Source organism: Podarcis vaucheri, assembly GCF_965113315.1.
Source record: "Podarcis vaucheri genome assembly, chromosome: 1".
Classification (NCBI taxonomy): Eukaryota; Metazoa; Chordata; class Lepidosauria; order Squamata; family Lacertidae; genus Podarcis; species Podarcis vaucheri.
This window is the reverse complement of record NC_138759.1, coordinates 98,177,638-98,200,632: the sequence shown is the minus strand read 5'-3', so window position 1 is coordinate 98,200,632 and position 22,995 is coordinate 98,177,638. Positions and strand designations below refer to the sequence as shown.

Below are 22,995 nucleotides of genomic sequence, written 5' to 3'. Positions count from 1 at the left end.
CTTTTTAAAAAAAACCATTTGTACAATTTCCTACACTTGGCGGATTGTAAAAAATCCTAAACTTGGGGGAAATTAAGGAAAACCTGTAGTAGATACATAAATTTAATATTGTATATTGTTGGGCTGGGTGACATAGCTGTCAACTTTTCTCTTTTATTGGGAGGAATCCTATTCGGAATAAGGGAATTTCCCTTAAGAAAAGGAAAACGTTGACAGCTATGGTGGGTGAAGGCATTAAGGAAAAAACAATTCATGGCAATGAGAGAAAGAAAAAAGCACCATGGAGGCTTCAATCCTATACACCAGAGCAGTGGCGTAGCGTGGGGGGTGCAGGGGGGGCCAGCCGCACCGGGCGCAACATCTGGGGGGGGGGCGCGCTCACACTCTCAGCTCTTTGCCCCTACCTGGCTCACTCACTCTCTCTCACTGCAGTGCTGGCTGTGCGAATCCGATCCGAGCCGCCGGGTCGCCACCCACTGTGGAGGGGAGGGGGGTGCCAGGCGTGTGGTGCGGAGAGAGAGCGAGGGACTATCTGGGGGAGGGACAGTGCAGCGGCCGCCCAGCGCAGCGCTGAGCGCGGGAGAGAACCACACCAGACCAGACCAGGCAGCAGCAAGAAGAAGCTGGCAGCGGCGGCAGGTTAGGGGTTAGGGGGCGCAAATTACTTGCCTTGCCCCGGGTGCTGACAACCCACGCTACGCCACTGCACCAGAGCTTTCCAAACTGTGTGTCATGACACGTTTGTGTTTTGGCTGCAGTGGGGTTGGAAAGGGTTAGTTTAACCTCCAGTTTTCTAGTAAAACTGAATTACTGTGTCACACAATTATGCAAAACTGAATTACTGTGTTGCCAGCTTGAAAAGTTTGGAAAGCTCTGCTATACACATTGCAGCCATAGCTCTGAAGCAAAGGCTTATTGAACTCAGTGGACCTTATGTCTGAGTTACAGAACTTACAGAATTGCAATGTAACAATTCAGAATTATTCAGCAGCAGCCAGAGCACTGTTCCGGGCCACCACCATCAGCCTCCACCAACAGGGAAATTACATATATAAAGCCCTATCCCCACACTTTTCTGTTGACACTTCCATAAATAACAGGGGCCTTGAGAGATATGTATACCGTAACTGATAGGGAGCAGCACGACTGAAGTGTGACAGGAACACAGCTTGGATGGAAGGATTTTCTCTAAAGTCATTATACTTACAGAGTAATGTATCTAAAATTTGCCATCCTATGAGAATGCAGGATGGTCACTGTTTATAGAAGCTGGGCTCTCTTCTCTGGGCACTGCAGATAGTTTTTCCTCATGCAGCAAGTTCTGTAATGCTGTGTGTCAAATACGCTTAGCAAAGTGCAGCCCATCTGCTGAGCACATGGCTAGAAATGAGCCAGCTTGCTCTGAATGGAACCACCAGCATATAGACACGTCTGTAAAAACTCTGACCTCCGAGACAGAGACTATATGCAAATATTGGCATGAGAAATAGCCATTTTATAATTAATTAATTAATTGATTGATTAATGTGAAAAACATTTAGCTTGCTTTTGAGCTAAAAAAGCTCCCAGACACAGCTACAGTCTAGTCAGGGAGATTTCTCAACTTCTGAGGTTGTTTGAGGGGAATTTGTTTGATTAAGGTATTTTATTTAATGTGCATTTCCCCTCTATACTTAATAGAAGGGTAGGAGCCAAGAAGGCTGGGCTGACATCCACTTATTTTGACCAATTTTGATGAAATTTTGGGAAACAGAAAATATTATTAACATTTTTTTAAAATGCTACTTTTAGGAGCAGAAGAAGTGGTCTTGTATCAAGTCAGATCATTGGTCCACCAAGTTCAGTATTGTCTATATCAACTGGCAGTGACTTTCCCCGGTTTCAGGCAGGGAATATTCCCAGCAGTAACTGGAAAAAGCGACCAGTGAGGTGCTGCTGGGTTCTGTCCAAGACCCATTGTTGTTCAACGACTTTATAAATGATGTGGATGAAGGAATTGAGGGGATGTTCATAAAAATTGCAGATGACACTAAATTGGAAAGAGTAGGTATTGCAGAACCAGAATTCAAGATGGCCTTAACAGATTGGAGAACTGGGCCAGAACAAAATGAATTTCAGCAGGGACAAATGTCAGGTTCTACACTTAGCTGCTCAAATATATGATGGGGGACACTGATGTGTGATGGCTCTATTTGATGATGAAGCCATCAAGCAATAGAACATGCATCTGTGAACCAACCCTGTGTGCCACCTGATCATTATCACACTATTCAATAAAATAAAAAGGAAGTTGCCAAATGAACTGAATGCATTTTTCAGTTTTAGTTAGACATTTCCTATGCATTATTTTTTCTGTGGGTAAGCCTAATTTAACTCAATAGGACTTGCATGTAAGCACACTGTCAAAGTAGTATTCACAACCTCAAGGCAAACTTGTATGCATTTCAACTCTAATTTGGAAAAATGACGTTAGGCCAAGGTGGGGTTAGGTAGGGATGAAGTCCACAGGATATGGATTTGGAAGACACATATATTCAGCGTTAATAATGTTCAAAGGAAATACATGCAAAGTAGATTTCATGCCTCTTTCAGCTTGGCGCTTTTAGGCTCAGAGCATAAATTGACTGCTGGTGGTGAAAGCATGTCGTTCTGGATTTTTTTTCTGTGGTTAAGTACTTTTTTATTGACATTAGCCGCTCTTCAGCTGATTCTGCAAACTGGGTATATAGTTCTGCAAAAGTCTCAAATTGCATACATATATGTAGTTCTGGAAGCTGTTACTGATAGTGGCAGGATGCTGCTGAGGAGTCCAAATACTGGTTGGAAATGGCCAGAACTTTACTGAGAACTTTACCATGGTATTGTACCTGTTTGCTGTTCCAGGGTCAGGAGAGAAAGGGGGAGTCATGTTCTGCTCATGGAAGTCCTTTATACACAGTTGGTTATCATTCTTTACGTAGCCAGCAGAATGCTCTGAATTAAAAGTAATACTTGATCAATTTGCTTTTTGATTTTGAAGTGGCACAAACTGCAGGTGCTTTTCAGGTTCACTGTGGAACCAAGATATACTAGGAGTAAAAAAAAAAGTCTGTTGAATTCCGCAAGGTCTCATTACAGCCAGGTTAGGATGACCAGCTTGACTAAGAAATGAAACTTTGTTTTTCATTGAACGTTAAGTTGACAACACTCATATGGCTATCTGAACAGTTAAACAGCCCCAACTATCTATAGAGGAGGGAGAAAGGTTGTTTTCTGCTGCTCCAGAGAAGCGGACACGGAGCAATGGATCCAAACTACAAGAAAGAAGATTCCACCTAAACATTAGGAAGAACTTCCTGACAGTAAGAGCTGTTCGACAGTGGAATTTGCTGCCAAGGAGTGTGGTGGAGTCTCCCACTTTGGAGGTCTTTAAGCAGAGGCTTGACAACCATATGTCAGGAGTGCTCTGATGGTGTTTCCTGCTTGGCAGGGGGTTGGACTCGATGGCCCTTGTGGTCTCTTCCAACTCTATGATTCTATGATTCTATGATTCTATGATCTTGTGTTAAAATGCCAAAGAACTGTGTTGGAAATTGCAATTCACATGAATTGTGGTTTAGCTGACATTTATTGTTTCAGTGAATAACCATATTTTGTCATATTTTTCTTCCCACGAACTTCCATAGAGATTCTTCGTTAAGGTTGCTGAATTAACATATTCTTGTTGTTTTGGTTTTATTTTGCTTTAGGAATGCTAATAATTACATTCCACTTGCATTTAATTGGGCGTTTGGGTTTTAAAGCTAGAGATGGTTTCAATTTGGGGTGGGGAAGTGTTTGCTGTGGCTTTGATTTAAGGTTTTTCATTCTGCTTTTTGAATACTAGTAGGAGGGCAAGGAAGACAGCTTGAACACTTAGAAAATGAGCTTCTGTGGTGTAATTTATCTTGGTCACTGAAACAGAGAGCTTTTGAAAACCTACCTAAGCAGTCTTCAGTCGTTTTGAGTGGTATTTTAGCCACCTAGTTTGCTGAATCATGTTTGTTGAAATGCACACGTTAGTAAGTCTGGTTTGTAGCCAGGATGCAGAAGAGCTATAACAATATGACACTGGTAAGCCAGCCTTGATGTTGACTGACACCATCAAACGCCAATATGTTAAGGGGGCTGGTGTACATTTGTGTGTGGCTGGCAAAACCTACAAATCTGAAGCAACAGCCAGTGTTAATGTAAGTGAAAACTCTGCAGCCATTGGGGTAAATAAACCCACAAGTTTGGTTGAATCACACTTTCCTTGGGTGTCAAGTGTTTGCATAGGTTTATATTGCTAGAGTACTAGAGTACAAGATGAGACGCTTGCAGGAGGTACATGATTACAAATCCACCCATGTTAGCAAATAAAATAGCAATACAGTAATGCTTACATTTGTGTGGTGCTTTTGTAGTGTTCTTTGCACTTATAAGGGAGTAACTGGAAAAAAATATGTCCTTGGAGGACTTTTAGTTTAGAAAAAGCTGCATAGTGGGGTGGTGGTGGTAGATGTGCATAAATTTATGTATGCTGGGAACTTGGTATAATCTATTAAATATGAATTATGTAAAGATTCAGAGCAGAAGAAAGGAAGTACTTTTCCACAGAGATATTGCCCAGGAGCAGCCAATATGGTAGGGCAGTACCGTGGCACCACCTTCCCAGCAGCGGCATTGTGCCACTTACCAACACTGTGCAGAGACAGGGAAGAATGGTGGTGTGGTCAGGAATGGGTGGGGGGCACTGGTAGAGGCAATCCAGTGCTCTTGCCTGTGTGTCCACATTACTATCACAACCTCAGCATCACATAGCCCTTATTTTGCACCATCACAATAAGCAGTGATGGCACTGTTGTTATGTGTCACTGTTCCACTACATTGTCTAGTCCTGGTGATGCCACTATTAGGCTGCATTCCTAACTCAGTTTGCCTGGGAGCAGTGGCGTAGTGTGGGGGGTGCAGGGGGGGGCGGCCACACCGGGTGCAACATCTGGGGGTTAGGGTTAGGGGGCGCAAATCCAAGGGTTAGGGGACGCAAATCCACGGGTTAGGGGGCGCAAATTACTTGCCTTGCCCCGGGTGCTGACAGCCCATGCTACGCCACTGCCTGGGAGCAAGCCCCATTGAATTCAATAGGATGTATAGTTAGGCTTGCACAAATTCAAGGAGGATAAGACCACCAGTGGCAATGAATTATGATTACAATAAGTTACATCCAGACTCAGAGACAGCATTTTGTAGGAGGGAGGGGCAGGGGGGCAGAAAACAGGAAAAAATGATTTCACTCTTCCTTTTCTTGTGGGGCACCTGAAGGCATCTGGCTGATCACTGTAGGAAACATGGTACAGTGGTACCTCGGGTTACATACGCTTCAGGTTACAGACGCTTCAGGTTACATACTACGCTAACCCAGAAACAGTACCTCGGGTTAAGAAATTTGCTTCAGGATGGGAACAGAAATTGTGCTCTGGCGGCGCGGCAGCAGCGGGAGGCCCCATTAGCTAAAGTGGTGCTTCAGGTTAAGAACAGTTTCAGGTTAAGAACGGACCTCCGGAATGAATTAAGTACTTAACCCGAGTTACCACTGTACTGGATCCAGGAGGACTCTTCTAATTCATACATTGGTGTGATAAACCTTATTGACTTGCAAGGTAGTAATTCCATATTTCATCCATTTTACAGATGAAGAGTTAATTATGTCAGTGTTATTTCCTGTGTCATGTGAAGTTCCTCCTAGTTCCTACATAGATCTTTTAAAACTGATATCCAATTCCATTGCAATGCTTTTGGCAGGAAGAGGAAATATTAATATTATCATACTCAAGTGTGGTTCAGTTCAACTTTCTATTTTTGCAACATTTTAGACCCTGTTGACCATTATTACTACCTTTTTTTTTGCTAGTTTTCCAAGCACATTTCTCTTTTTCATATCTTCTCATTCATCTCATTCCTACTGAACTGACAATGAGCTCAGTTGATTGTCTACAGTCTCTGCCTGCCAATTCATAGCACCTTAACTTGAATGTCCTGAAATGTAAATCCACTTTCTTCCAACAGAGCCAAGGGAATTACAAGCCACTTCCTGAATTGTACCTTTCTGTTGTGTCTCAGTGCTCTTTAGCTTGCCTTGTTATATATGCCTATAATGTCTAATCCAATTAAAATTATATTTCTGCCAAAAGAAAACTTCAGTTAGCACTGGCGGTTGCTGCAGGTGACAAATCCTGCAGGTTTCTTTTTCACATTCTGTCTACTGTTTTGTCTGTCAACAAGCTGCAGTCTTTTTTTCTGGAGTCACCGAGATACATGTCCAGTACAATGTATATTGTATTCAGAAGTTAGTGACACTGAGTTTTCTGGGACTGTAGATTTGGCTTTCCCTATTTTCCAATCTTAAATTCAGATCTCTATATTTCTTCAGCATTTTTTTTAAAGCTCCTTGTGAAAATTAATTAGCATCTTAGTGCAAATTTCTCCCAGTAAACACAATTTTTAATGCAGTTTTAACTAATATAAGCATTTTTGCAGTTTTCCCCTAATATTTTGAACTTTTGTATTCCCCTCCCACATGAATATATTCGTTTTAATACACATTCCCCCCTAACATGTGGATTTTTGCATGCATTGGCTGATTAGAGAACTGTAGCACAAAATGTGAAGATGTGTGTGAATTTCAAAGGATAGCTATGTTTTGGTTTGTGTATTGGTTTGGAAAGTGTGAATTAGGTAAAATTCCATTAAAATGCAAACAAAATCAAATTTCTGCCCCATCCTTAACTGGAACTCACTCCCAAATCAGTTGTTTATTGATTGATGACATCAACAGCAATCCAAGGGCATGTTTGTAATGTTTTGCCATATAGTCATCTTTCTGTTTTTCTCTGTAGGGAGACAAGATGCATTTGTGTAGAAGGCCACATCTTTCCAATCTTACATGACACGATAGACCAGATAAAATTCCCCTTTCTATACAAGTATGAAAAGTAAACTACAGTGGTACCTCACAAGACGAATGCCTCGCAAGACGAAAAACGCGCAAGACGAAAGAGTTTTCCGTTTTTTGAGTCGTTCCGCAAGACAAATTTCCCTATGGGCTTGCTTTGCAAGACGAAACGTCTTGCGAGTTCTTGCGAGTTTGTTTCCTTTTTCTTAAAGCCGCTAAGCCGCTAATAGCCGCTAAGCCGCTAATAGCTGTGCTTCGCAAGACGAAAAAACCGCAAGACAAAGAGACTCGCGGAACGGATTAATTTCGTCTTGCGAGGCACCACTGTAGTTCTGTCTTCCTTTGTTTTGGGTCTCTGTGTCTACCCCACTCCTTCAAACAAAATCGAAAGAAATGAAAATGCCATTGAATCTACTGCTTTGACACACCTAAATTTGGGACACTGCCTATTTATGAGTCCCCAACCCACCAATTGAAAACCAGTGAAGAAAACAGGTCAGTGGAAGGACAAACAATTATATTTACTTGTAAAGTAGTGAGATTTTATAATCCTTCCCCCACCTGCCACCCAGGCTTTTCCCTTCAGATTGACTTTCATTTCCCAGCAAAATAAATGGTAAATTTGGAATATAAGGTGTGTTTGCATCTGGATCCCAAATATACCGCTTATGTTTTCTATATATATTGCAAGGGAATACCCTCTTCCCATGCTAACTATAAATACCTGTCATTTTCCCTCTCCCTGTTTATACGACACCGAACATATATCAGAAGGTGTTGACCTGAAATAAAAAATACAACCCACCAGCAAATATTGAAAAAAATGTATTGTAAAGTCAAAGTGGTTGTGGAAAACTCCCAGATAAACTGTTTTATTACATTGGCAGACCAAGGGAACATTTCTCCAGAACTGACTGTAAATATCTGTTTCACTAAAAGCAGAAGAGAAAGAAAGAATCCTGGTTGTATGACCAGCATCCATTAGCAGGTTTCACATTTGTTTTTATTTTTAGGACCACTGGTGAAGACCATTTGAATTAGAAATAGCTAGAGTTGAGTAATATTTCCAGCTTCAGGACATTTACTCCTGTTCCATCTAGCTTGTGGGCTTCCTAACAGCTCTGCAGCTCTGCAAAAGGTTTTCTGGATTTTGTTTGTATGCGTTTCTTAGGAAGAAAAGGGGATTCCCCCCCCCCTCCATTAGTTAAATTGGATAATTTAACTAACAAGTTATACTCCCTTAACAAAACATTGTAGCGTATCCTGGATGTGACTATGTTACATAACAACATAAGAAGAAGTCTGTTGCATCAGGCCATGCATAGGCCCATCTGGCTTGACATTCTGTTCACACAGTGACCAGCCAGGTGCCTTTAGGAAATCCACAAGCAGGACCTGAATGCAATAGCACCCTTCACATTTGGGATTTCTAGCTGCTGGAAATCCCATTAATCAGTCAGTCATGTTATTTGTATGCTGCCTTTCCAAATTTAAAACCATTTGCTGGAATAGTTACTGGAAAATTTGGGCAGCATAATGAGTTGGGTTGGTACCATGATGGGCCTCTACATGCAGCCCTCAACAAAAGATGTAAAATAAATTAACCCTAGTTATCTAACACACTTCCCACTTCTGTTGATTCTCTTCTCCTGTTGCAGCCTCCCATGTCCCATTCCATGACATTCTGGAGAGCACCTTCAAGAGTTAGTTTTATTCAGGCTTTGAGGGTGATGGGGGCTGAAGCGTGAAGGTGGCACTGGCAAAGTAACCTTGCGTAAGGCTAACTCCCCTGGAGATTCTCTGGACATAACCCAGTGTTTGTTTTTAATTAGGCAGCATTTGTATGTTAATATGAACTTGGATATAGGAGGTCTGTTTGTGCTGCACCCTCTGCCATTGTGGTTGCTGATAATGTTTAAAGGCGGAATGGGAGACCTGTGGTCCTCCAGATGTTGCTCAGTGAGAACTTCTATCATTCCTGAACATTGTCCACATTGATGGGGCTGATGGAAAGTGGGGTCTAACCACAGCTAGAGCACCACAAGTTCTCCATGCCTGATCCCTCCCCCCAATTATCTACCCCACTCTTTATACAAAATCTTCCTTTTTTGGGTCCTGTTGCCCTCTTAACAGTCCTTAATGCTGTCTTGATCAATTTTGTTCAGAAAGGTTGGAGAGATGTCTTCTGTGCTAGTTGAGCCCTTCTCTAACTGGCAGTGGAATGGAATGGTGCATGTCTTAAAGGTCCAGAGGTATTGCCTTTCTCAAGGGCCCAATGTTTCTGTCAAAAAGGCAAACTTCATCTTATAATTTTGTAGTTAATCAAAGTTCCTCTGCTGCCTCAGTAGACACTCGAAACTGTCATGGGCTGAGGGTTATACAAACACACTGCCAGAGAAAATCTCTGTCATATAGAACAATGCACACAGGGCTGTAGTCCTTGGTCAGCAAACACTCGCAGCTGAGGTTGGCGAATGGGAGCAAGTGACCTGCCTTGAATCTATCACCAGTGTCCCTTATGTGTAGGGAATGGATGTGACATTCTATGATCATCTCCAAGACCAGCTTGTGCAGTTCTCTCAGGGCTGAAGGAGAAGGGGAGCGAACAACCTGAGGCCCAAGGAAAGGGTTATGGAAAAGGCCAGCATCACACCTTGAGAGCTTTTGGAAAGTTGCATTGTTTTGCTCAGCATTCCCCCACTTACCTTGTAAGGAACATGTGGAAATCAGGAAGGAGGAGAGGAGAAATGACCAAAAATTTCTATACATTATTTCTCTCTTTCTGCCCCACCTGTTTTTTCCATTCATTTTATGGTGGATAAGGAATGCTGCCATGCTACTTAATAATGTGTTGGTCCCATTGTCACCCCTATTAGTTAAATTTAGCTGTTGGAAGAAGTATAGAAAGCTATAAACAGAATGACCTCTTTTGTAATTTTTATATTTTGACCATTCGCGATAGCCTGGAAATGTAGGAGTGCCTTAAATATTGGTAGCAGCTCATCTCTTACATGAAATTTGGTTCATTGTTTTGGATTCTTTTCCACTATGAATGTTCTGTTGCAATGGGTTGAAGAGGCCAGCAATGTGCTGTATGACACAAAGCATGCAGAAGTTAGATTTGTTCAGGTGCTGCAATCCCCCACATGAGTACCACCATGTGTGTAGGAGCACAGATGTGTGTGCTAAGCTGTATCCCATCTCCATCACTCTCTATGAGTTGGAGAATCAACCTCTGAAGCAGAGTGTCTCCTGTGCTGTCAGTAGGGCATTCAGAACCATGCTGATAGTCTCCATAAATACCAGCGGCTCCTCCCACTTCAGACAATCAACTTGTGGATGACAATGTGACCAGGGTGGAGTTTCAGGCATTCACCCCTGCTCTCCCCCTTCAATGCTACTCACCTGGGGAATTATAACACCTGAATAGAGCTATAAAGAAGAATCTAACTATAGGTGATTGGTGTAAATAAGGGTTTGCTGAAATTAAAATAACCTCAAGTGCTTAGATAATGGCATAGCTTCATGATGCCCTAGTGTTTATGAAACACAATTACTAAAAAGCTTAATGTGGAAATGCATAATGTGAGAAAACCTTAGAATTGTACCGAGTACCATGAATATTTTCTGATCAAAGCATCAAACACTTAGTGAGATGTGTGGGTGACAGTATATCTTTTAATATATAATTCTAGTGGGTCAGAGTGCTACATTATTTCCCTCCCCTCAATATTGGTTGAAGTTAAACATCATGAAGCCAATTCTAAGCAACTGGCTCAAATTTATTTTGCTTTTCTTACAAACATAATCTAGTGTATGATCCTATTTATCTATGTGTTTGTTTTTAAAAAAAATAGTAGTCATCTGTTTGTGAGCCACAAGGAAAAGACAAATTAAGAAATTTTACTGAGCTGACACTTTTAAAAAGTACTGTGTTTCCCTGTAGTCACATGTACAAGCAGTCCATCAAATCACAAGGTCATTTGTTTGATAGATAAAAGGCAGAATAACTTAACAGACAGACAAAATAAATGGTCTCTGCATGCTCTTTGTTGTGTTATGGAGAGCTCAGATAAGTGTCATTTTTATAAATCGCTCTTACACCCACTCACACCACTTACCACTGAGACATTCGCCAAGCAGTTTACAAAGTAACATATAAAATATTATATTTTAATTTATTTATTCAATTTCTATCCTGCCTTCTGTATCCTGCCTTCTGTATCCTGCCTTCTGGTGATCTGCCAAGTGTGTGTGTATGTGTGGTAGCCTGTCTTTAACATATCCATTGGGAATAATCTTATTTGTTGTCTTACATATATCCATGGCATGTAAAACTTCATTGCTTTTGCTCTTCTCTTGTGGCATGCTGTCATCTTAGTACTTGTATACTATGGTCTTCTGTTTTTTTGCATGTCACTGTATTTGGGTTATGGAGTATATTGCTCCACTGGTAACAGGGGAGGCTAGATGATGGTCACTTCCATTGCCACTTCTTGTGAGGTACTCCATGATGTGATATGAGCAGAACCAACCTTAAGAACTTTGTGAGTGTTTTAATTTTTTCTTAATTAACACACTTCAACTTTTTTAAAAAAATTATAATTTGGCCTTCCTATTTCCTACTTTACCCTCACATGATTAGAACTGTGAGTCTAGATCTGAAGGAATGTAAAGTGGAAACAATGCCATTTTCTTTTGCCCCCCCCATGTAGGGATGCGGGTGGCGCTGTGGGTAAAACCTCAGCGCCTAGGACTTGCCGATCGCATGGTCGGCAGTTCGAATCCCTGCAGCGGGGTGAGTTCCCGTCATTCGGTCCCAGCTCCTGCCCACCTAGCAGTTCAAAAGCACACTTAAGTGCAAGTAGATAAATAGGTACCGCTTTATAGCGGGAAGGTAAATGGCCTTTCCGTGTGCTGCGCTGGTGCTGGTTCACCGGAGCAGCTTTGTCACGCTGGCCACGTGACCCGGAAGTGTCTGCGGACAGCGCTGGCTCCCGGCCTCTAGAGTGAGATGAGCGCACAACCCTAGAGTCTGTCAAGACTGGCCCGTTCGGGCAGGGGTACCTTTACCTTTACTTTATGTAGGATCAAAACTTGTCCACCCCCCCCCCAATTTCTAACACTAGTCAAGATTCTGAGGTTTTGCTCTTTGCCATTGGACGGGGTTACCAATCACTCAGAAATCTGCCTTGCACTTGTTCATAAAAGCTTATTGCTACCCCTTCTAATTAGAATATGATCAGTTGATATCAGTAGTTGCTAGTGTTTAGTAAGTCCATGGTCCAGCTCACAGAGCGTATAAGAAGCAATAAAAGGAAAAAATACTGCCTGAGAGCATTTTGTCGAAGGAAAGCAAAATAGCAATTGGGATCGTCCCTTGAGTGCTCCTTGCCTCTCAAAACTTTAGTATATTGGTTTGCTCATCTCTTTTGCTATCACATCCATTAGATGCATCATAATTTGAAAAATTTGACTTTGGCAGCGTTGGTAAGGAAGAACATAAGGCTTTGGAAGTAAGGCTGAGGCAAATATGTGTGGCAAGGGAACAATACTGGGAATTAGAGTATTAACAGCAGGGTACTGAGAGATCTGAATAACGATCAAGTGCTGCAGGGAATAGTCTCTCTAATTAGATGGCTGCAATGATGGTATTAGTGTCCTGCAGTTGCTGTTGATGTGTTTTAACTGCAGGGCTTTGAACAACGTAAGTTTTGGTGATGCTGTCCTCTGGACTTATGGGAGTTCTTTAAAGATTTTTCTGTCTTCAAAGGAAGCAGCTTGTTTGATGATTTATTGATCGATTAATTAATTGTATTTCAATTCTGCCCTTCTTCCAGGATGAACGAGCTTCTGTTTGGGAGGTGCCATAGCTCAGTGGTGGAGCAGCTGCCTTGCATGCAGAAGGAACCCAGTTCAATCCCTTGCATCTCCAGGTAGGGCTGGGAGAGAACCCTGCCTGCAGAGCCACTGCTAAATGGACCCAATGGTCTGAGGATATGCAGCTTCCTATGTTCCTGTTAGGGCTGTTGGGAGGAGGAGAGTCATCATTATGATTTCCTCCTCTGTACTGTAATGTGAAATCTAGGCAGCTGTCCATGGCTTTTGTATGCTCTCCAGTACATTTTTGGAATCCACTTTGTTATTTAGTTGCACCCTGAAGCCTATGATACGTTTTTTTCAATCTGTCCTCTTCCTCCTTCTGGAACAAGCCAACGGCAAATATGCACATTAGCAGGCAGCAAGCGAGGTGCAGCGTTAAGAAGAACTGAATTTAGTTAAGCGGCCAGTTACCAAAGAGGATTACAAGCACTATGAAGGATTAAAAGTTGCATTAAAGAAAGAAAGGACTAGAAGTGGATGGCATTTATCCAAAGAGTGAGCGCCACAACAGCCCTGCAGAGAATTTTAGGCAGCGTTTTATGGAATCCCATCCTATTGATTGGAGTTGTCCCTATGATGTTTTATCTTGATAAATGATCCACTTAAAGAGTCATTATCATTCTTGAGACCCCTTGTTAGGCTTATATTATAATTAGGTCAGATAAAATAAGACTGAGAGGTTAATCAGTGAAATTTATGCCTCCTAGGGACAGATAAATTAACATTTTGTAGAAGTCCATCCAAACACAATGCCAGCAAGTTATTGATCACGCTGTATGTCTTTGTCTGCTCCCCCTCCCACTCATCTCTTGTTGTCTAAAGAAGGATTTTATTTGACAGCTTCAAGGTGTCTAATTTAGGTGCCTTTTTGGGGAAATTTGCACAGAAAATTGGTTTTTGCCAAAGCATGAAACAAGACATAAAGACTCCAATAAAGTTCTTATTGGGTCTCATAAAATTCAGTGCATATTTAGTCCTCCTCAAACTCTTAGCAATGAATTTCATTAGCTTCAAATACTGTGTGCCACAGTTTGTTAAATATGAAATGATGTTTTTTCTAGTTCAGGGGAAAAGCATTTAGCCATTATCTCTTCTTGGGGGCAAAGGCAAGGACACGTATGATTAACTTCCTGCAGTTTACTCCATCCATGTCTGCTCACCCTTGGATCTCTCTGTTTGCTCATCCACCTGCCTGGAATTTTCCTCATTGATCCTCAGGACTGGTCAAACCTCTTGCAAATGGACTCATTGGAACTGGGCAGACTTTTGCTCTAGACTGCTCTTCCTGTTAGTACACGTGAAAGTGCCTTTAGGCAGCTCTTCATCCTTGAGCTAGGTTTTCCTGTGGGAACTCTTTTATCAATTCCTCTTGAATCCAGACACAGCCCTGCTTGGACTCATGTTTTCAGGAAATCAGCGTGCTTGTATTATTATTATTATTACTACTACTACTACTTTTCTATACTGTCCTTTACCCGAAGATTGCAGGGTGGCTTACAATACAAAAACACAAAGAATGCATACCATAATAACAAACAAACACTATATAGTATTATCAGCCTGTACTAGTTAAGGTTCCAGCATAGGCACAGCCTCATAGGATGTGACATGTAATTTCTCACAGAAGTGATATGGAAAATGTAGGTTTTGTTTCTCAGGTTGTCTGTTTTTGTATAGGCTACCACAAGCACACGCATTTACACACACAACGGTCCATTCTGCTTTGACATATCTGCCATGTTTAGTGCTGGTATTACAAATGGCAGTAGTGAGTGACATGTTACCAAAGTGAATTATGTCACTTTGCCAGGGAGAAATGCAGCCAAATTCTGTACAAATGGAATCTGCTCCAAAATATACAGTTCATGTTACGGGTGGAATTGAATCATGAGCAGGACATATCAGAATCCATTAACAGATCATTGATTTCTTTAAATTTCTTTTTTAAAAAAAATTCATGAGGTTTCTTTACCACTTGAGTGCAACAAAGCCTCAAAGCAGTTTACAAAAAGCTGATTTCTGTTAAGTTGTGAGGCTATGATAGGTCTTGCCACTTAGAGCTATTAGCGTGGCATGCAATGACATCATCAACTTCCCAAGGCACGGGAGACCTCTGGGCTTTAAAAGCATGGCCACCATGTATATAAACAAAGCTGAGGCTGTTCTGCCACATTTCTTTTGCTCATGACAGAAAAGGGTAATAACATTCAATTTTACTAAATGGGCAACAGAATTTCTTATTTATTCCTACATCTTCACCTGATGATTAGCATGGACAAAATATTTACATCAACATTCCCATTCATTGAATGTCTCATGTATAGATATGGATGGCTGTATGCATAATAGAAAACATTAATATTCAAGATCATCCTTGTAGATGTTGGGTGATAATCTGACTAAGTCATATTCAAAGCAGAGTCTGCTCTGAATATGACTCATATTTCATATCACCCATTGTGATGAGCTGAGCATGTGATATCAAGAAAATAAGTGCATCAAATGAAGGCAACCTCAGTGTATAAAGCAGGAATGAGCTGGTTTACCTGATTTTCATGAAGTTGAAAATAAAGATATTTGACTTGATTTAGCTCAGTGAAGAGCATTACAAGAGAAACAATGTCAACAATAAACTATACTGTCCCTCTCCCTTTGTCTCTGTTTGTCATGTTCATACTTACACCTCAGCATATGTGGCATTGATTGTCATGTCTACAAATATAGCTGCCTCATTTTTGGTGCATTTCTGTGCACCATAGGAACTGTAGAAAATGACCACAAGAAAGTCAGTCATGTTGTTGTAGCCCTTGTAAGAGAAATGGAGAAGTGGGGAGCTACTGCAGGGATTTGATCTGATTCTGCATAGTGTAAGCCTTATACCTACTTGAAAAGGATCAAAGGTATAATATCAGCATCCCGTTTTAACATGAGAACTCTGTAGTAAAATACAGTCCAGGTACTAACCTAATGTCAAGGGATGGGGCCATTTCAACACAGGAATGTGTATGGTGTGACTAAAGAACAGGTGGTTCCTTTCAGATTTTCCAAAAGAGAAAATTAGGAGGGAGTTTTGATGCAAGCATCTGGATGGGATGTCTCATTGTCTGCATATATTTCAGCTACTTTTCCAAGCACCACCTTAGGAAACTGAAATTAATTGATAACACTGAAATTGTGTGTATGTATGTGTCTGTGGTGCGTTGTGTTTGTGCAGTTAGGATTTGAAGGCTAATCTGTAATTACCCCCTGAGTTAGATTAATTTCAAGGAAGGAGAGAGTGTGCTGGGCTGCAGTAAATACTGATACAGTTTGCTGGTATTCTGTTCTTTTCAAAGGGTTGGTGAGTCGAGATCATTGGCTGCGCTGAGGAGCTGTCACATTCTCAGTGCTGGAGAGGTGCAGTGCAAGTGAATGGAAGCAGCATTTGAGCTCTCTGTGTGCAGAGGCTTCAGGAACCTGAAGAACGATGAATCAAATGAATACTCGAGTTTAAGGCTGAGATTCAGACTTGTACAAATCTGACAGCATCCCAGCCTCTAGAGCCATAAGCACTCGTAGGAGGGGAGAGAGAAAGAGAGAGAGAGAGCAACAGCAGAAGTCTGAGCGAGGACGGATTTCTAGCCATTTGCTCCATAACTCATTGTGGAATTGTGCGCTATCCTGGGTGCTGAAACATGAACCAAACTGCAACAGTGTCCCATCACGTCAAATGCCAGTCATCCAAGACGATCAAGGTATGGAAAATTCATTATTGTTGCAAATTGTGTGTGCATCTCTCTCTTTGTGCATATATATAGGAATATGTGGTGTTCATTATTTTGCATATTTAAGAAACTCTGACATATTTGCTTGACTAATTTTGATTGCTTGTGGATTATAAGAAGAGTATTGAATCTTTTGATTCTGGATTTTTTGAATAATGCTTGCATTGTTATTTCTAGTTTTCACTTAGGATAGCTAAGTTGGTGAGCTTCCTAAGTTTAAATATTAGCAATGGGTTATAATGATTAGCAAGTTTGGTAGGCTTGACAGTACTTTCTACAATGAGGGGCAAAACAGCCAAGGAAAACACCACACACACAGTTAGCAACCTGTTTGATTTTTTCCCATTAGTTTCTTGTGTTCTCTGAGTACTGTATGGAATGCTCCAGGCACTGGGATTTTGAATTCTTGTCAATCATTTTAATGGTAAGGTCAGATCAGTTGTATGAATAGATATGTGAGCCAAGTTGAAATGAAATAGAGTATAGTTGGCTTGCTGTTGGCTTGTTAATTGAAAATGTTTTTGGTGGCTGGGATAGCCTAGAGATATTGTGGAAAGCTGAACTTTTATTGATGGCCCTGTCATTCTGTGAACGGTCTTGACTGACGTGGATTGATCTAATAACAACATGAAATAAGCTCTCTCATCATTTTGTGTTCTCCTTACTCTGCATTTGAGCCACATGCATACATATTCGATGTGTGGCAAATGATAGACATTGCTAATATTACAGTGAAAAGGGCCGACAGAAGGACTGCAGTGGTTTCTGTATAAACCTATCTACCCTTTACAGTAAGGTAAATGTATAGCAGTGGAAATAACTTTTCAGGCAAGGCACAGACTTTTTGGTGGTGTAAGGATTTCTTAATCTATTTCCTTTACATTACAATTACATGTGTGTATGGGAGCCCTGCATAATGCTATTTTCTGGGCTGTATTATGGAGTCATTCTATCACAAGCAGGTATTTTATATATTTAGCAATATATATGAAAGACCATATAGAGCACAACATGGAATGCCAAGTTTGAAATTCTGCCAGAAGGGGCATAAAAATGCTATAGCTGCAATCAGGCTCAGTCTTACTTGGAACTACATTCTACTGAATGCAGTGGGACATGGAGTGTAACCCTATGCAATTTGCATTCAGTGATACTTACTCCCAAATAAGTATCTGAAGGACGGTAGCCATACTTGCAGGTAAATGTGCACACAGCTGGGCACCCTGTGATATGGCAAAATCCAGCGGCTTCCTGCATTCTTATGAACAGTGAGGATCTTGGCTCTTTAAAGAAATGAATGATGTAAAGTACGGTTACAATGAAACTTGTTTCTAAAACAAATTTAGCTTTGTTAGTTGTTTTGGACACAATATAGGAAACATGACATAATAAAATCCTATACAGTACAAATCCCAGGTGAATTCACTGGGGCTCACTCCTAGGTAAGTGTGCATAGGATTTCAGCTTTAATCTTTTTGTGTGCGTAAATGGGCTACATTTCCAAAGAGTAATTCGTAAGGTATGTGTTTCTCACAAGATTGTAATGATCAGCCACACAAGTTGTAATGGTATCTATAGAAACTAAATGACCACTTGTTTCATGTTTGTGTATGAAGGTAAGCAAAATCCTATGAATTGCATTTAAACCGATCATACTGCAGTTAAGATAAAGTCACCCTCCACTCATCTTAAGGATCTGCAGTCCTAACCCTGTGAGTACTAAACGAAGGCTGTGCAATGCAGTATGGGACCTGTATCATATCTGCTACAGCTGAAACTATTTTTTTCACTGTTGGCAGCAGTTATTAAATGCACTTGACCACATGCCAGGAAGAAAGCACAAAAATGTTAGTGTCACATTAAAAACCCAGATTGGTCAATATGTGTGTGTGTGTGTGTGTGTGTGAGCGAACGAGCGAGGGGGGGGGGAGAGAAGAAATAACATCAGCGAATTGTGTTTAGCCATGGACCCTTTGTGCTACAGCTGTCATAAGAATAACAACGCCCAAGATAAACCTTTTGATATTTTGCACTCTCTTTATGATGTCAGGTGTATTATGTGCTTTGAAAACATTTCAAGATACTGCAGTGCTAAGGAAATGGTAGCAGAAGCTGACATAAATATGAAGTTGGGATACAATATGCTTCAGTAGTTGAAAAAAACACCAGCTCTTTAGCATGTTTTCTTAGACGTAGTGTTTCTAAAAGAAATTGGGGGTAGGGAGGAAGTGCTAATCCCTTTTTTTCAGCAATCAGCTGGAATGTACTGCGAGACAGTGACAAAAACATTAAAATTGTACATGGAGTAGCTTAATAGTCTAGGCTGCAATCCTAAACACGTCTGTTTGGAAATAAACCTATTGAATTCAAGGGGGCTTACTCCCAGGCAAGCAGGGTTAGGAATGCAGCCTTTGTAGGTGTACAAGCTGGGGTGTCTGGCATGCTACTGGGCACTGTGAAAAGGTTTTGTTGTAGTACCCTTTAATGGAATCAGACTGGGGTACAGCGGGAATTAGGATTGTATCCAAAATGAAACGGAGAGAAGATAGGCATTGGCCATGATGAACATGAATTCTGGGTAGTTTGCTGTCTGTCGGGGCCTGAATTGCTGATGGAACAACTGGATCCACAACAGCATTGGAGCTGAGAGTTAGAAGATGCATGGTGCCTTCTTCCTTTTCCTGTCAGGGTTCTGCCTGCAGTGATTCTGCCCTGGCTCCACCACCTAGTGTTTCTGGAAAAGCTGTACCAAACATGTATGATCATTATTCCTTGTGTATCATGATATGCAGTCATGTGAGATGGATGTCCTGTGCCATTGTGATCCTGAGACTGTCATCATCACAATTTTGTGCATGGTGCCCTGTGTTCTCACCTTTTTCAAGCTCCCAGGTGCAGCCTCCATTCCACACATTCCATCCAACACAGATGGGGAGGATAAAGGGGGCAAAAAGTGGTAGAAAACATGGAAACAGACCATTCAGTGCAAAATCTGGTTGGGGGCTTCTGGCAAACAGTGCATGAGCAAAGGCTGATCAACTTAGGAGGATGGCATGAATTCAAATCTTAAGTTGCCACACTTTCCACAGACAAACCATAGTCAATGTTTCTGAAACACAGTGGTCTTGGAGATCTTTGCATGTTCATTAGCTTCAGTCAACTGTATAGCATCTTCCATTTCATGGAAATAAGAAAAGCAAGAGCAATCTTCCTCCCACAAAAAGGTCATTATTAGAATCTTTGAACTGCAAGTGAAATTTCCGGTTTGATCCATGTTTTATAAGAATAATCATTTCCCCCTGTGTAGCACTATAAAGCAAGTACTAGAACAAGGTGAAGTTTTGCTTTTACTTACGCAGTGCCAAGGCTGGCAGGCAGTTGCATATATTGTTTGAAAGTGCAACATGACACCTAATAAAACTATGGATACATTTTGTTGGGAGGCACCTTGAGACCGGATTATTATATTAACTATATTTTTGTGCAGACAAAACAGACCCTGTATCAGACTGGCAGTGGATTGATTTGCCAATTTTCATGCCTGTGTATTGCAAAAATATGAAACTGTGATCAGTTCTCAAATGGCGGGGCTAGATTTTGGTCCATATTTTGAAAGTAAAAACCTCCACTTTATGCTATTCAACAGCTTTGTAATATATGATTGCTGTTAGTCTGAATAGAAGCCCTTAAAAATGGTGCTGGATGCAGCTGATCTGAGAGTGGTTTGAGCTGTAATTGAACACTACAAGGGCTGAGTGGTTACTAGACGAAAGGGAATATATGCAACCTTGATCAAATATTGCAAGACATTTTGAATGTAATTTGGGGTTATTTTATTTGCATCTCTCACTTAATTTGCACATTTCCCAGTTGTATTTATAATCTGCCATGGTGGTGACTGCTGCTTTGAAGAAACTGACCCATAGCTCTTTTTCAAACTAAAGTACACTTGTTGGAACCTGACTTACAAAGGGCCCATGAGTCAACTCAGCACTTTATATATATAATTTTTGAAGCTTAAACTTAGAAGATGATTCCAAGAAAAATATTTTGCCTCAGTGCCTTTGCTAGACAGGGTAAGCCATGGTGAACCAGCTAGAGCCATTTGCCTGGCTCACTACAAGGCAGAACTATGGGCATTTTTTTTACTTTTTCTAAACATCAATAAATAAAATTCATTTTATTTACATGAAGAATAATGTGTGGCTCTGGGTTTCTTTATTTCTTTTTTAAACAGTCATTTTATGGTAGCATTCTCTTGCCTGGTGCCCTATAGATGTTTTGGATTATAACCTCAGCCAGCATTTCCAATAGTCACGGGTGATAGAAATTGTAGTCCAAAACATTCGGATTCTCTACTCTGTCAGTGAAGTCTCCTTCCAAGGAAAACAGGAGAGAGGATGCAAAAGCATTTCAGCTGACTTTAGATAAAGTTCCCACTCTCCTAATGAAACCCTCTCTTAACTGAGATTCATTTTACTGCATTTTCTGAAACTCTTTCAAATCTTAGAGAGCTAAGCAGCTCTCTGAATTAATGATTTTTCACTTAGATCTGTAATACAGAAAACTTTTTAGAGTCTAGCTGGGAATGCTAAACACCCACCTTATTTCTCTTTCATTACAACCTTGACTTCAGAAGCCACCCCTTGGGCAAATGACTTGTTTTTATTCTTTACACTGTTGGCTCATCTTGTAACACTGAAAGTAAATTAGATCCTGTCGCAGAATTTCACCACTGTTGGGTGTACCGTTATGCTTTACTAATGGCAAAATGGAAAGATTGTGTCACAGAGGGAGAGAACTGCTAAAGCTTTGCTCATCTTGTTAAAAAAAAATTCAATAGCTTGGGCTTGATAAATTCAACAACTTTGAATCTCTTGATAACATAAGTGTGAATATATAACATCTTACAAAGTGTGAACACTGCATAGTAGAAATATTTTCCACCTTGTTTGTGTTAAATTTACCTGGGAAAAAAACACAATGAAGATTTGTGCATTTCATACTTTTGACATTTTCCTGGTGGTGCTTTCTGCCTTACACCTCTTGGTGAATGGATATGACTTGCTGTTACATGCAGGAAAGTGGTCAAAGGGTACCCTGGAATAGGGAGTGCTTAGAGCAATTTACTAAGCTACTTTTCTTGTTTTGGTGTTGGAATCTTTAATTTTGCAGCGCTGGGAGACTTTCCTGTTGTTACTGAACACCATGCATTGTTGTTTCGTCTTTGGTTGGGTAGCTCTTGAGCTCACCCCAAAATGTTCCTTCTTTCAGGAACTGGATGTGTGATTAGTGCTTCATATAAGTCCAGGCATATGAGGAACACTAATCAAGCTGGAATAATGCTAGACTAAGGGGCATGGCATAGAACTGTAGCAGCACATCACAAAATATCCATTGGGAAAGGCGCATGAATTACTTTGAAATACTCACCTGCAGCTGCAAAAAGCCGGTAATGCAGAATCTGCTGTCTGGAGGAGCATTAGAAAGACTACTCTTCCCCCCCAATATATGCCACAAGTTTATGGCTCATGTATGCGTACAAGTTCAGAAAATCTGTACCAAAGTTATTAGCATATTTCTGATAGTAAGAAAGCAAGCAACTGATTGGATTGTAAACCAATTTTATTTTTAAGCAAAACCAGAGTCTGAAGTTCTGGTAGGGCAGCAATTTGGAAGCTTCTTCTCATACCAACACAGCTCAGCAGATGTTATGATAGGATGCACTTTAGATCTGGTCTCTGTCTTTGTGTCAGACTGCAGCACTTCTGCACAGATCTTGCACCTTCATTGTTGTTGTTTAGTTGTTTAGTTGTGTCCGACTCTTCGTGACCCCATGGACCAGAGTACGCCAGGCACTCCTGTCTTCCACTGCCTCCCGCAGTTTGGTCAAACTCATGTTGGTAGCTTCGAGAACACACCACAAAGAAAGTGGGTACATTGTGATTAATAGCAAATGCTAAATATTATTCTTGTGCAATAAATCCACTCCTACCCCAAATAAGTCAGACACTTACGGTAGTGGCCCATTTGGTGGGGTGGAATTGCCGAACTGCCCACACGATACTGCAGCTTTCTTAGGGTGCATTCAGATGTGGATATTATTGCATCATTCAGACCAATGTGGAAATGTGAAGCCCTTAAACCAAGACTGGAAAAAAGAGAAACAAAAACTGACAGATTTACCCATCCCTAGTGTATATATGCATATCTGAAGTGGATGCAGTCTCTCTCCCCCTCTCCCTCTCAGCTCCACAATTCTATTTTATATGCAAAGATTTGCACGAGCAAATCAGTTAAATGTATACAGCATTTTGGAAATACATGACCATTTCCCCCCACTCCAGCTGTTTAATAAACTGGAGCAGACCATTGCCAAAATGTACCGTGCTATAA

General features: G+C 41.0%; 1 protein-coding gene across 1 annotated transcript in view; it reads left to right on the top strand.

The window, feature by feature from the left end:
* Positions 1-22,995, top strand: part of DPP10 (dipeptidyl peptidase like 10) — a 589,554-nt gene that overhangs the window by 43,406 nt on the left and 523,153 nt on the right. The window contains exons 2-3 of the mRNA XM_082198124.1: positions 12,793-12,888; positions 16,171-16,569. Of these exons, the coding sequence (XP_082054250.1) occupies positions 16,510-16,569 (60 nt within the window). The 5' untranslated portion in view covers positions 12,793-12,888; positions 16,171-16,509. The remainder of the gene's footprint in view (positions 1-12,792; positions 12,889-16,170; positions 16,570-22,995) is intronic.